Source organism: Benincasa hispida, chromosome 4 (assembly GCF_009727055.1).
Source record: "Benincasa hispida cultivar B227 chromosome 4, ASM972705v1, whole genome shotgun sequence".
Taxonomy (NCBI): Eukaryota; Viridiplantae; Streptophyta; class Magnoliopsida; order Cucurbitales; family Cucurbitaceae; genus Benincasa; species Benincasa hispida.
In genome coordinates this window covers 50,622,191-50,638,292 of record NC_052352.1, presented here as the reverse complement: position 1 = coordinate 50,638,292, position 16,102 = coordinate 50,622,191, and the positions used below count along the sequence as shown (strand labels likewise).

At 36.4% G+C, this 16,102-nt stretch overlaps 1 protein-coding gene across 1 annotated transcript; it reads right to left on the bottom strand.

Moving 5' to 3' along the window:
• Positions 1 to 2,298: 2,298 nt before the first annotated feature.
• On the bottom strand, positions 2,299 to 15,453 carry LOC120076641 (WAT1-related protein At4g08290-like). Its single transcript, XM_039030523.1, has 7 exons — positions 15,239 to 15,453; positions 15,083 to 15,145; positions 14,801 to 14,907; positions 14,067 to 14,317; positions 5,863 to 6,021; positions 2,768 to 2,919; positions 2,299 to 2,440 (listed from the first exon to the last, which is right to left on the bottom strand). The coding sequence occupies exons 1-7, from the start codon at positions 15,430 to 15,432 to the stop codon at positions 2,299 to 2,301; spliced, it is 1,068 nt and encodes a 355-aa protein (XP_038886451.1). The 5' UTR covers positions 15,433 to 15,453.
• Between the last annotated feature and the right edge of the window lie 649 nt (positions 15,454 to 16,102).

Below are 16,102 nucleotides of genomic sequence, written 5' to 3'. Positions count from 1 at the left end.
CGCACGTGAGGTCCTTTTTTATAATGTCCATTATGCTCTTAATATGGTCGTCCATTAGAGCTATTAAGTACAATATAACTGCTATAGTGTGAATATAGCCGAATTAGAAATATAGTGTAAATGGACAAGCATTGGTCATCAAATTCCAACCTAACCAATTCCGTAGAAAAGACATTTTTTTCGTCCATTTGAATTTCAAATTGGCACTTTTTTTTTATTATATTGGATTTGTTTGACCACTTTTCAAATTGATTCAAAATTAATCAATCTTTGATTTTCTCTCTCAAATTAATATTGAATTTATCGTAAATCTTAACATTTTACATTATCTTATTAAGTTTATTTATTAAAATTATTATCATGTTTTATCACATGACATAATATTATTACATTATTATTATTTTGGAATTAATAAAATATTTGATATACATTTTGTTTTATGAGTATCTCAATAAAAGTTTATATTATTGACACAAGTAATTAGTCAATTTTGCTATCTTGTTATGTTTGGTATGACTTTACAACGAGTTAGACTTCTTTTTTATGGTAGATGGGATGAAGGTTCACACTCATGATTTTCGAGTTCTTGAAATTGATATTCCATCAGACTTGTCCTTCTAATAATTTGCTGAATATATTGAAGATAAGCTTTTACCTTCTGACAATCTTTCTATATCTCGATTGACAGTATACTGAGATGGTTCCAACAACTCGAATATTGTTCTAATTATTGAGGATAAGAATGTTTTATGGTTGATGTCAGTTTTATCGAACTTCTTGAGAATGATTTATGTTTAGTGGTTGACTACATAGCTTCTGGTACTTCTGAAATTACAGTGTATTTGACGATGATTGGTTCTTTATTTCCTTGTTTTTTTTCCAATTATTCCAAAAGTGTTCAATCTTTCATTGACTCTTGTTCTTCCTTCCGTTTTTTCTTTTTTCATAACTTTAATTCTTCTTCTAATACATTTAAATGGATGATTATTTTTAAAACATTATTTAAATCACAGAGATATAAACAAGATATAATGCGTTTCTGTTTTGGAAACCTAAAATGTAGAGAAAAATATTTGTAGAACAAAGATTAATTCCGATTTCCTAAGGATTAGAATAAAATATTATTCTAAAATGCATTATTTAATTTAAAAAACAAATAGATAAATCTTGAGCTTTTTATATTAAAAAAAATGAAGATCTTTATATATTATATCAAAAGATTCCTACTCAACACTTACTTCTTACCTTGAATGCATGGATGAAACATTGTACAAAACAAATTATAGTTCATGAACGAAAAGGAAGATTGTGTAAGCGTTTAGGTTTCTTTACCTATGACAAAGGCTATGACACTGTCGATTTTATGGAAGGGTTTAGATATAGGTGATACTCGTTCTTCCTCTCATAATTGTACTAGTTTCGATGTCTCTTAAATGGGTAAACAAGTTTTAGAGAAGATTATACATGAGAAGGTGAAAGATTGGCGCAATGGAAGGGATTCTCCTCACCTTGATTTTGTATTGGAGTCTCCTGAAAAGACTGGTTATTATTCCTCATGGTGATAATGTTCGCTTGATGAAAAGAACAAGTGAAGGAAGAACAAGAGGTGTTGTAGTTGCATGAAGAAGCTTTCCAAATCCCTAATTTCTTTTCATTTGGGATTTGAATTGTTGGTGGTTTTGGTTTTAGTTATTTTTTATTTTGTATGAATGCCTAGAATAGTGTAGTAACCATATCATGTAGGTGTTGATTGGAGTTTGACAGGCTGCATTGGTTACCATGGTAATTATTTTTTTAACGTTCTTTTTAGATTCTCCAACTTCAAATTTTGAACGGTCGGTATTTATTTTTAAGTGAAGCCAATTTTGACAATTTCTCATTATTATTTTTATTATTTAATTCTATTTCACCATTTTCACAATTTGAAAACATTTTGCTATTTTTTCAAATGAAACCTCTAAATTTACTATTTATCTATTCAGTCCTTCAAATTGTAGGGATTAAATTTTAAAAAAACTTCAAAGTATAGAGACCAAAATAATATTTTGACCTTATTATTATAGGTCTACATTCACCGACCATCTCTTTTTTTTTTTTTTCGAAAAGGATATACATATCCCATCTTTTAAACTTAAAACAAAGTCAATATCTTCAACTGATATTTACATAACAGTCATGTCATTGAATAGAAAAAAAAAAAAATCAGAAAACTAAGATATGGGTAAATATGACAAAAAGGTTTGAAAGATAATGGATTTGGGCGGCGACATTATATACTAATTAAATTCATTTTGGAGGTTAAAGATGAGCATCTTGTTCGGCGACCGAGAGTTGAGAGGCAGTAATTGGAAGCTCCGGCACGGCGGCGGTGGAATAATCCTTGCTTTTTCCCCAAACAACTGAATAAAGCCCAATTGCGATGATAATGGCTCCAATAACACTAGTGTTTGCCAAAAAGTCTCAATTAATTAATTAGTCAAAGGAATAATAGATCTTTAAAATGTGAAAAACAAACACAACTATAGATAAAATTCTTCACCCAAGTTGTTAATGTGTCATTTTCAAATACTAAAACATCCCATCAATGATACCTTTAGTTGAGTTAAAATGGTGTAAAGTTACAACATCATGTATAAGCATAGCTTAGAGGTAACTGACATATGTATTCTTTCCTATTCCGACGAGTTGTTATACTAAGAAAAAGACGTAAATGATTTATTATACAAATGATGTGGATGATTATTGTTAATTAAGTAATTAAAAATACCTTCCAAGATGAATCTTTTCAGCAAGAACAATGGAGGAGATAATAGTGACAACAATCATACATAAAGGGTTGAAAGCTGTGACAAATACAGGGCCTCTTGTCTTCATAACCAAATCTTGAAAGTAATATAAAATTCCTGAACCCACTATTCCCTGAACAAATCATTATTCAAAACCATTTGTTATAATCTTAATTTTATAAAACAATAACAATAGGTCAAAGTTATAAAAAAATGGCCTATAACTTCTAGTGTCTAGTAAGTCATTGTGTTTTTTTGGAATTGTCCAAGATGAGGGTATTTAGACCACAAATCTCTTAGTTGCTATCACATATTATATGCCAATTGACATATATGCTCACTTTGATGTAACATAAGTCTTTGACGTTTTAGACATGCATTCATTGAAAAAGGAATTTATAGACTTCTTTTTTTTTTTTTTCCAAAAAATGATTTATATAAACCTCTTAGAAGAAAAATTTGAAAGGTTAGAATCCAAACATTTTACATGCATAAATGGTTCGTGAATAATTTCAAAAAATTTCAAATAGGTCCTAGACTTAGTAAACACAGATTTGAAATATCAAGAGTCTATGTTGTTTTAAGTTCAAGGTAGCCAACGAGATACAAGATTAAAAACTATGAAACTTATTAGACACAAAACTAGAATTCAAACGTTTTATTGAACTTTTTGTATATATCATTAATCATCTTCACCCTTCGTTCTTTAGAACATCTCTCCCTTTGAACGTCTATATGGTACACATCCTTCTTACTCCCATCTTAAAACCTTTGGTTGTGCATGTTTTGTACTTCTTCAACCTCACAAACATACCAAACTTGAACAATGTCCTTGCCTATGTTGTTTTCTAGGCTATGGGACTGAACACAATGATATTCATTATGGGATCCTACCTCTAAACAATTACGGATTTCTTACCATGTAACCTTTTGAAAACATAATATATTCTCTAGTCAATCCCCCTTGTATGCTTCTCTCTCTAGTTCCCAACTATTATTCATTGATTCCTCTAGTTATTTATTTTCCTCATTTGTCTGTATCTAAGCTATATCATATCAAACCTTGGCCTTTATTCTCTCGGAATCAAATTCCAATGATCTAGATTTGTCCCTTGATCTTCTGCAAATCTCTAAGCTTAATCAATCCACTCCTATCTGTGCACTCCCATCCACCATTTGTCTTCGTTGTTGAAATTGAATATGCACCTGTCATCTCAGCCTGTCACTCTTTTCGAGTAAGAGAAACTCCCCATTATTTACAAGACTTTTGTTGATTTTCAACTGTTATCCATTTGTTTGAACATTTGTCTTATCATAAGGAAAGTACCAATTCTCTTTGATAGTAAGCAATGAATGAGAAACTTCAAACTTTAGAAAAGACTCACACTTGGGATTATTTTGATCTTACCCCTGACAAAAGACCAATTTGTTGTAAGTGGATTTATAAATCAAAACACACTTTGATGTAATGATTGAACGTTATAAAGCATGTCTTATTGCAAAAGGATATTCTCAAGAGTATGGGTACTGATTATGAAAAGATATTTTCTCCAATTGTTCAAATGACATGATCTACTCGTAGTCTTTGAGCCATTGTGGCTACTAAACACCGTCCCCTTCTTAGATAGATGTTAAAATGTGTTTCTCGATGGTACCTTTTCTAAGGAAACTTATATGAAACCACCACCTGGTGCTTCTCCCCAAACTTAAAACGTGTGTCTTCTTTGGTATGCTTGTATGGTTTAAACAAGCTCCACGAGTCTGGTTTGCCACCTTTAAGTCCACTATAACCCAACTTGGGTTTGCTTCAAGTTCGCACGATACAACCCTAGTTACATGCCACACCCTCATGGTATTGTTCTTCTCATTTGTTATGTTGACGATATAATTATTACAGGTGATAATCCTTAGGTTATATCTGATTTAAAATGTTACATACCTCAGGATACATTTTGAGAAGATGGATTTGGGACCACTCAGCTACTTACTTGGCCTCAAGGTATCATATCTGTCTTAAATGAAATATGCTTATGATTTATTGGCTTGACTGGTATTATTGATTCTAATACTTCCTCAATACCACTTGATCTGAATATAAGGTTAACTTCTTTTGATGGTGTTTCTCTTGAGGATCCTATTTTGTATCGACGGCTAGTTAAGAGTCTTATTTACTTAATGGTAACCCATCCAGATATTGCCTATACAATTCATATCGTAAGTCAATTCATGGCTACTTGTCAAACTATCTACTTCGCTACAATACTTTGTATTCTACGATATGTTAAAGGCACTCTCGCTCCTAGGCTTTAATTTTCTTCACAATCATCAATGGTGTTATCTGGTTACTCTAATGCTGATTGGGTTGGTGATTCCACTAATCGTCGATCCACCAAATGTTATTGTTTTTACTTAGGTGACTCTCTCATTTCCTAACGTCGTAAGAAACAAAATGTTGTCTCCCATTCTAACATTGAATTCAAATATTGCGCTCCTGTTGATGCTACTTCTTAATTGTTAAGGCTTTGTTGGTTATTTGTAGACATAGAGCTCCTCAATGCTCTGCTACTATCCTTTATCGTGGCAATCGTAGTGTTATTCAAATTGCTCACAATGATGTAATTTCATGAATGCACCAAATACATTGAGAATGACTATCATTATGTTCGTCATCTCCGGAGCAACACTCTTCTTTTACAATCCATCTCCGTCACTTACCAACCAGCCGACAATTCACTAAAACGCTACTTCTAGGTCGCTTTTTCTTTGTTATCTAACACATTCAAGTTGGTTTGCACTTTACCACCTTAAATTTGAGGAGGATGTTACTGAAATGTATATCCCAAAATCTGTAATTTAGATAATTAGGGCTACAACTAGTCTAACTCTTTCCTTTTATATCTTAGCTCTTGTGTATAAGGTCTCTTAGAAATGTATTTGTAAATTATCAAAATATTATTCAGAAAATAACATCATCAAACGTGAAAAAAAAATGGAGACCTACTATTGAAATCGATTAATTAGACAGAAATTTGTAATGACATAATTATAAGATATAAGGTTGAAAAAGAAAAGAGACCGCATAGAGAGGAGCTAGAAGCCTGGAGTCCCAGCCCACAGCCCATGCACTGGCACGATGCTCTACGGCTACTGCTACCACTGTGCTTTGAAGTGCACCAGCCAAGCATTTCAATGTCGAAAGAGACAGCTCTGCTGGGTATCTCTTCACTGTTATTGACTGTCAAGAAAAAACCATTCATGTATTTAGTATACATAGATTAACCAATGTCAATCACTCAAACACACGTATTATTTTGCTATATATTTATTTATAAATTTTAAATTATATATTTTTGCAAATACTTTATATCGTGGCTTTCAATTTTTGCTTCCTATTATTTTTCATGTTTTCATGACAAAGGAAGCACTAGTTAAGTAAATATTTTTGAAAAGAATCTCCAACTCATGATGTTGAACTTAGGGAAAAAAAAACATCATGTTTATTCATGTTAGACTTACAAACTTTATCTCATTGTTATCATTTTAGCACTAAAAGGTATGAATCTAATTTAAAGTTTCCTTTTAATTTGAGGAGAGAGTAGATTTCTCTCCACAATTTACTTGCATGGATTTTACAAAGTCATGCATTTAGCCTTGGTAAAGTTGGTTGGATTGAAAATAAAGCTCACTTTATGATCATGTAGAACCTTTTCCCTTCTTCCCTTTTTGCAATTTTAAAAAGAAAAAAGTTATAGAAAAGAAATTGATATGAAATTTATAAAGAGGAAAAAAAATTGAAAATTAGCAAAACTTTTGTAGTAATAAAAAATTCTCAAAAGGGTAAATTTAATTAATTTAACTCAAAAAGAAAAAAACTACTAGTTGTGAGCATGATATATGAATCAACCTGCACTGATATCATCTTGAAGAAGCAGCAAGGTATAGGAGAAGGAACAAAGCAGCTCGACCAACTTTCAAACTTGTTGGAAAAATTCCTGCTCTTTTCAATATTCCTTCCTTGGGAAACTTTCAAACTGTCCGTCAGCCCGCTTTTAAACTGGCTTGCTATAACCCGCTTTCCTAAGCTAAGAGGTACTTCACTAGCTCGCTAATAGGAAAGAATTATGAAACTGTTAAAGGCAAAGAAAAATCCAATAGATCCACATTCAGGGGCAAGCATTTCTGTCATAGGGGGAACTCCATCTAAAGAAAGGGCTTAGTTAATTATAGACCTCTTAATCGTAAAATACTTGCCCAAATCGCTATATTAAATAGAAATTGTGTTTATATGATTTCCAATGAGATCATAAAATAAGAAGATTGGAAAGAATCTAGTAGAAACATAAGGGATAGGGGGAAGGTGGCCAGGCCTATCATATCAAAAGGGTTGTCGAAATAGAACCCGACCACCTATTTCATTCAACGTTCCGGGGTAGAGGCCCGCCACCCGATTCAACCGATGTTTGGATAACAAGAAGGTGAGCTAATCCGCTTTGATCTAGGAAAACATCCAGTCAGCCACCAACTTGGTGCAAGTCACATGACCTTATGTTCACTTTGTTACTAATGGCTGATTTTCCCGTTGCGTTAGCGTTTTCCCAGTGTGCGAAGCCCCAACAAGGAAGATGTTAGTGGTTTCTAATTGGGTCAATAATCCAAATCCCTCTTTTTATGCTACTTTTACTCCTAGAGCAGGGAAAGGATAAGAAAACGTGAAGCGTTCTCCTGGTTTCCCAACCTCTTGCTTCTAAAGGCTGCCTTCTCTCGGCTTGATGTTGGTCCAGCCTACTACGAAACAGCCTACTACGAAGATCCCGTACCCAGCAACCCAACCTAAAAAAGGGCATAAAAAATCCTTATCTAGGTTGGAACTATGAAGCTGACCTTATTATTCAAAGGGTAAAGGGCTTTTTCAGCTAGTACGAGTTGTTTCGCTTCTCTCTTGCTTATTTCTTAGGGCGAGCTGCTTCGCTCCATCCTACTCGATTCCTAAAGTACTTTCGCATTGTACAAGTGCTTAAGGCTCTTTAGGGCCATGCCCACAACCCTCGGTTGTATGTAACCCCCCCTCCCCCACCTCCACCCACTAAAGTGGTAAAGAAAGGCTCTTTGGGGTCTCATTTTCTTTATATCTGACAGGACAAAAAAACAGGAAGGGGCAACTTACTGTGTCATGTCCGTTTTCATTACACATATGATATGGTACCTCTTGAGACTGAGATCTCTTTTGCTACTGGTACAATCACCTCTCACGAGGTTGAAGCAGAGCCAAAATCTGTCCCACTAACATGGCCAATCTTTTGGGTGAAATGTTTGAGGTGACATATGCATTCCAAAATATTTCCATCATTGACCCTTTTCCGCGCTTCTTTCAATTTCTTTACATTCTAGCTGGAAGAGAGACTTGACCTTTACTTAGAGAGGGGTTGCGGAACCATGCTCGTCATATTCCACTTTATCGACATAAGGACTACCTACGGTTAGCTCTGAAACTCCTGGCTCTGACAATTTCAAAAGAGGAAGGACTCGCAAGCAGCAATAACTCCGAGACACTTGTTGGGAATGCACTGTGCGAGCGTGTCGATACGGCTACTGGGGAAAGTCATAGCGGTATGTCAGGCCGTCGAAGGTTGTTTTCCTGGTTCCCGATTCAAGGCGGATAACGGTTATCGTAGCGAGTAAATGCGCCTACTGGAGAGCACGCTAGACATCCTTCGGTTCTTCGAGCCTGAGACCACGCTCATGCAAGATCCTGTGGGCTCGGCGTACCATGGTTGCCTCCTCATTCTCGCAGGCATTCATGATAGCCTCAATCACAGCATAGATGCAGGCGTCCTCTTCTTGTGCCCTAACCTCCCTTTCAGCATCCAATGGATTCCCACCTTCACCATTTGGTTAATCCAGGTGATTCCATTGGCATGGAAGAGGATAGATAAAAAACTGCGTGTAAGATATAGAGAACCCTTTGAATTACTACATTACCTGATTCAAATGGTTTTCACACTAGAGCCGTAGCGAAAGCGAGTCTTCATGGGGCAAGATATAGGAAGTCCAATTCATTTTTTTTAAAAATTTTTTAAAGAAAAAAGACTTCTTTTTTCTTTTTTTTATTGTGCAACCAAGGGAACCCACCGAAGCCGTAGCGAAAGAGAGTCTTCATGGGGCAATTTTCACTGCTTATGGACTCAAACCTGGGTGATCTATCCATGACCAGGATGAAGCTTGGGTGAAACTAAGTGGAGGTCCGAACTGACTGATGTTGAAGAATCAACGTATGAGTTATGGTTAGGGGTGAAATGCCACTCGAAACCAGAGCTAGCTGGTTCTCCCTGAAATGCGTTGAGGCGCAGCAGTTGACTGGACATCTAGGGGTAAAGCACTATTTTCGGTACGGGCTATGAGAGTAGTACCAAATCGAGGCAAACTCTGAATACTAGATATGATCTCAAAATAATAGAGGTCAAGGTCGGCCAGTGAGATGATGGGGGATAAGCTTCATCGTCGAGAGGGAAATAGCCCAGATCACCAGCTAAGGCCCCTAAATGACTGCTCAATGATAAAGAAGGTAGGGGTGCAGAGACAGCCATGAGGTTTGCCTAGAAGCAGCCACCCTTGAAAGAGGGCCAGACCAACTACTCCAAGAACACTCATCGATAAACCTGTTATTGGTACAAATAACATAACGAAATGTAACCAACATTTATTGGAAAAAGCAACTTGGGACCAAAAGCGGTTAGCAGTGACCATTGACTTCTCAACCATTAAGTCAAGGCGAGCCTGATTCTGAGGAGGAAGCAGTAGGTAAGCAGTCGTTGAAGTAGTAACAATATATAGAAATTATTCTGCTTGAAGATGCCTTGATTTGTTTATCTGATTCCTTATCCACTCCCTTGAAAGCAAGTCAAGCCTGCACCTAGCGAGTCGAAGACCATGCTTGGAANGTACCAAATCGAGGCAAACTCTGAATACTAGATATGATCTCAAAATAACAGGGGTCAAGGTCGGCCAGTGAGATGATGGGGGATAAGCTTCATTGTGAGGAGGAAGCAGTAGGTAAGCAGTCGTTGAAGTAGTAACAATATATAGAAATTATTCTGGGCTTCGTGATCGAGTCGACCTAAGTTTAGTGATCAATTTGAGGTTTTTCCTGGACCAACTGGCTCTTATTCCCACCCAACAAAGAATGTAATTATTCCCATCCTCCCGAAGCAGGGGAAGATAGGTGAAAATCTTCTTCTATTTATAAGTCTTCTTGAAGATGCCTTGATTTGTTTATCTGATTCCTTATCCACTCCCTTGAAAGCAAGTCAAGCCTGCACCTAGCGAGTCGAAGACCATGCTTGGAACGCTTCTTCCTTAGTTAGCGCTTCAGAGAAAGAAGATCCTAACACAACCGAATAAGAAGAGGTTTGAGGTGGAATAACTCATAAAAGCGCTAGGCTAGCGCGCCCCTTTCTCTAATAAGAAGGTCAGCTTTGAAGCTGTCGGCTATACTATACTAGTTGTAGGCGGCGGGAGCTTTAATAATTAAAGATCAAGTAAAGGGTTACAAATTCTGTCGCGGTACGACATGTATTTCTATTACTATGAAATTCATAAATGAACTAGTTAATGGCGGGGTTACCATTATCCTTTTTGCAATGACGAATCTTATATGTGTTCCGAAGAAAAATTGTTCATTTTTTGGGGTCTCGAAGGGGTGTGGAAACACATAAAAACTCTGGAATAGAAATGGAAAAGAGATGTAACACCAGTTCCTTCGAAAATCACTACCAAGACCCCCCTCAGATTCCCTTCCCCACAGTGCTTTTAGAAAGCCCATTTATGTCAAAACTGGTGGAGATGGGATGGCTTAGTCACTCCATTACTCTGATAAGTTTTGTACTCTATTAATTTCTCAGTCCCTTTAGTCGGTTGAGCGTCGATCGATCTTTCGACCAGATCCCCCCAAAAATCATACGTATGGGTCTCCCCGCATGTGGCTCATGTCATTCGAGGTGCTGCTCGACAATTCTCCCCCTAAATTGGATTGAAGCCCAGTCCAGATGTCGGGACGGAGCCGTATGAGGCGAGAGTGTCACATGCGGTTCCTTTGAGATGGAAATCCTAGCTATTCTTAGCATGATATTGGGGAATCTCATTGCTATTACTCAAACAAGCATGAAACGTATGCTTGCGTCTTCGTCCATAGGTCAAATCGGATATGTAATAATTGGAATAATTGTTGGAGACTCAAATGGTGGATATGCAAGCAAGACAACTCTTAATCATTCGTCCTTTTTTTCTGGTATTCCTTTCTATTGATGAAGATGTGACCTCTTGCTCTTTAAGAAATGAAGGCAAAGGCCCCTTCTTCTACCATAATGACGCAACAAAAAGATCAAACTGAAAAGTAAAATGCCAAACATCATCAATAATTTTCCCATGATAATTACTTTTCGTCTGAAAAAACATGCTAGGGAACATGCAGTTAGCTCAAAACATGTTCATCATGTGGCCGAGAGAAGCGCACCTGCACTGTCTTTGTGAAGGGTGAAGGTGAAGCAACCTAGCATCACTTTAGATAGGAGCAGAATGGGTGGCTTACAACTAAAGGTCAGTTCTTTAGATCGATAGATATATCATACCACGTAATGGAGATCAGATCTCTTTGCACGAATAAGCTGTAGGGAGAGTTCTTTGAACTCAATTCGCCGTGTGTGATAGAATTGTTTTCAGGAATGAAATCAGAAGCAAAAAATGCTCTATTTGAGCTTTCCCCCCGTTTCTGCCTGCCTCTTTGGTCTTAAGAATGTTGGTTTTAAAAATGAGTGATTGCCCTTCTCCGACCCTTACTGCCCAACCGGAGAGTGGACAGCTAATGCGTTCCACTTATTGAACAGGGTTCTATGGTCGGTCCACGACTCCTGGATATCGAAAGTGTCCTTGAGGTGATCTCGTAGTTCCTACAGGGTGGAGACGATATCGAATGGAAAGACTTCTCACTGAACACTCTTTCACAGAAAATGCAGAAATCATTTAAATAGATAGCCTTTCTTCTGGCTTATAGGATGTAAAAAAAGGAGATAGAGCTTGGGTGGAAAAAGATCCCGCCTTTTGAAGAAAAGATAGACAGAGGGAAGGAGGATTGCCAAAGGGCATTTGACAGAGTGAAGAAATATCTATTCAATTCTCCCATCCTGGTACCGCCAATGCCTCGTCGACCTTTCTTGATGGGCCAGAACTTAGAAGGCGGCGGAATATCGTTCGAAAGCGAGTAGCTAAGACCCCGATTCGGGGAGATGTGGTAAAGGGAGGATATTAGGGGAAGTAGTGAGGGGAAATTCCCCTGCAGAGAGCCGGATGAGGGGAGATCTTCACGTCCGGTTTGGAGGGCAACCACTCGAAGTCAAATGCCTCACCCGCACCTACTTCGTCGCACCAACTCCCTTAAACACAAGGGAAGGGGCACTACTCTCAGCCTGTCGTAACAACAAAGAAACTCCATACTAGTGATCGAGATAAATGATAAACAGTCGAATGGATGAAGAATGCAATTCATAATCCTAAAAAACATTGCCATCCCTTTTTCAGGCCTAAAAAAGCGTGATAGCTAAAAGTCGATCAGCCCAAAACCATACTCTATCGGAGCAAGGCGATATGGAGATAGCAAATCCCATCCTCAGCTAAACCAAGCCCCGAGTGGTAGCCTATCCAGAGGTTTCCCATACTTGAAAATCTCTTCCCTTTTTCGGGGTTACCTACTTGAGGGCTTATAAATGGTTTTGACACAAAGCTTCTCTCCCTATCGGTCAACTGACCCAGCAGTGATCAATGATAGAATGGTACGAACAAATCCAATGACTTAGATTGGGTAGTTCTCCATTTACTTTTCTCTTTACCCCTTTTGATATCTTTCTAAATGGGGTACACCTCCAGATGGGCAGGCGCCGACCTTCCACTCTCTTATGCAACATTTATTAGCTTAGCTGAGTTGGGTGGATCGTGCAATACCCAATAGCTCTTCCAAAAGGGTCCTACTACTCCCATTCATGAACAACCTGCAACAATGGACATTGCCTTGTTAGCCCAAGAACTAGGCAAACAAAAATCAAAGCTTGAACTTCACTCGAGCTAGTCATTGGAATCGTCATGATAGGCACAACCTTCTCCTTAACTGGCATTGCAATGGAAATCTTTTATACTACAAGAAACTATTCAAAAGAGGTTTACCACCGTTTTTGAAAGCCTCCATCCATATAGTCTTTCTTCCCGCACGGACGATCGATTGTTAATTTTTTTTTTTTTGTACTAGTTTTTATTGTTAGGACCAACATCTGCCGATACTACTTTGAGAGACTACAGGCTTAATCGGGATTGCTAAAAACTAACTTGACTTGCCCGACACCGCCCTTTTTTATGATACACCTTGTGGTCTCCTATCCATTGATAGTTGTATACTCCACTTAATTTTAGGCGGAGAATGGGAGATAAGGAGGAATCAACGTTATCCACGATATTAAGGTAAGGTTTTGACTAAGGATGGATATCCATATACAAGCTCGTGGCAAGGCTTTTTCCTTGTAATAGTTTGGCGACCTAAGGGTGGACACCTTTTTTTGTTATCTGAAGGCGAAGATTCTGAAGTGGGGGGAACACGTAGGAAGGGGGACGACCCGCTGAATTCACATAAAAAATCGCCACCGATTGAGTGAAAGTAAATTTAATTATATATCATCTAACATTTCTCCTTACTTGTCCGCTTGAAATATGAAGAAGACCCAACAAGTAGAAATCAATATTGATTGTGGAGGAAATAAAAATGCAAAAATTTAATTATATATCATCTAACATTTCTCCTTACTTGTCCGCTTGAAATATGAAGAAGACCCAACAAGTAGAAATCAATATTGATTGTGGAGGAAATAAAAATGCAAAAATTTAATTATATATCATCTAACATTTCTCCTTACTTGTCCGCTTGAAATATGAAGAAGACCCAACAAGTAGAAATCAATATTGATTGTGGAGGAAATAAAAATGCAAAAATTTAATTATATATCATCTAACATTTCTCCTTACTTGTCCGCTTGAAATATGAAGAAGACCCAACAAGTAGAAATCAATATTGATTGTGGAGGAAATAAAAATGCAGCGACAAGACCTCTCTAGACTACCTGATTTGATATCAACTTATATCATCGATTAACTTAAAAGTTTAAGCTTATGGGTGAAGATAAATTTAATTATAATATCTAACCATTTGGATAAAAGTCGAAGGTTTAATAAACGATATTAACTTACTTGTAATATGTAGAAACAAGACCAAGCCACACAACCGAGAAGGATGAAGAAAGTTCCGGCCACCCAGTGGTTGTTGGCGGTGGCACCGCCGTTGTTAACATGCTTATTGGTTTTTCGAGTCCAAAAGAAATCGAGAATTGGGCCTTTGTAAACTGTCATAACCAAGGCTTCGGCGAAGGTCACTAAAGTTCCGATCACCTTGGCTAGCCCTCGTATTTGTTTTATATTTAAACGTTCCACTCTAAACAAATTTTAAAAACAATTCAATGGTATAAAATAAAAGATGATTTAAATAATCTCTATTTTTTGTTTTTATTTATTTATTTATTATTATTATTATTATTATTTTTGCTTAAGTTCACTTTGTTCTAGGTATATTTTCATGTTTACTTTAATTATGTATTTTGACTCTGGTTTATTTTGGCCTATATAATTTTAAAATGTTTACAAAACTCTATTTTTAGCTTTGGTTCATTCTGATCCATATGTTTATTTTTGTTCTTATACTCTCAATCTTGGGTCATTTTGATCCTTAAGTTTTAAAATTTACCATTTTGGTCCCTTAAAAATGAAAATGAAAGAATTCAAATTGATAAATTTTTAAAAGTACATGGGCCAAAATGAATATTTTGAAAGTATATATCTTACCAAAAAAATGAACTAAGGCCAAAAGTATAAGGACCAAAGTAAATAAATACAAATTCCAAAGAAAGATAAATAATTACCGAAAAATGACGCAATAAAAAAGGTAATAGAGGGCACAACATTCGCAATGACCGAAGTAAATGATGTTGAAGTGTACGTCATTCCTAGATAAGTGAAGCCCTGATCGAGAACTGGTCTGAATTATTCATAAAATTCAATACGTGAACTATTAATCCCATTTCTTTTAAAAAAAAATGATATTGCATGAATTCAATTTTTGAATCCCTTTTTTATCCTAAATACGACTGCTAATTATATATTCTTAACAGGAATAGGATGTTGTATGTCAATAATAATTTAGTTCTTCTTACTCTAGAAAAACCAAGGCCATGATTTGCAAAGCCACGAGAAATGTCATCTTTGGTTTCTTTTTCCTGCAAGGGAAGTAATGATTTTGTTAAAAATTGAGCAATCAAATTAATAATAATGGAGAGTTATATAGTAGTATGACTGGTTTATGATTAAACATTTTGAAGATTAGCGCGAAGGGAGCAAGAAAGAGAGTAGCAACGACATTTTGATACACAATCAGAACATAGCGACTCATGCCTTTGGTGAGGGTGGCCATGGATATCACATTCATGCCTGCAACTCCAAATTGTAGGCTCACAACTAGAACATAAGGCTTCAAGTTACTCACCATAGAATTCTCACCCATCATCTTTAGCTTAGTGAGAAGTGATAATATGAAAATAGAGTTACATCCCTTTATATAGAAGAAAAATTGAATGAGTTGTTCCATAAAAGGATACAATGGGTTAGAAAATGTGACCTAGAGGCACTCATTCTAGTTACCACATAAACTGTTTGGTTTAAGTCTTGCTAAAGTCTAATTAAATAGCACAAATTCTACCATCAATTTAAGCTTTTGGATCAATTGATGATTTAACATAATATAGATAGTCCACGAAAGTTCTGGGTTCAAGCTCCTACAATAGGAAGATCTCGTGGTCAAATCACTGCAATGTTATTTCCTCCTCAATTAATATTGATTTCCATTTGTTGGGTCTTTTTCATATTTCAAACCTACAAGTGAGAGTAAGTGTCAGATGATATCACCCATCAACTTATACTTTTTGGTCAATTGATTATTTAATGTTTATTGAGTATGATGTCTTTTGAGTGGTTTTGAAAGAAAAACAATAACTAAAAGACATTCCAAAGACCTTTACGTTGTTTATTTAAACTTTGTAAGTATTATTCCACTAATTTGATTTAAGTTATTTTTGTGAGACTTTTGAACCTAACTTAGATGGCCAAACAAAACACAAACAATAAACAGAATCAATCGAATGCAATAAAGAACGAACACCAAGATATATAGTGGTTCG

Excerpts from the sequence above, each read along its gene's own strand:
- LOC120076641 (XM_039030523.1), bottom strand. The coding sequence starts at position 15,432 with ATGATGGGTGAGAATTCTATGGTGAGTAACTTGAAGCCTTATGTTCTA. Across the intron at positions 14,318-14,800 it reads TATTACCTTTTTTATTGCGT|ATTTGTTTAGAGTGGAACGT; the intron begins CATTTTTCGGTA and ends ATTGTTTTTAAA. Across the intron at positions 6,022-14,066 it reads CTTGTTTCTACATATTACAA|TCAATAACAGTGAAGAGATA; the intron begins GTAAGTTAATAT and ends TTTTCTTGACAG.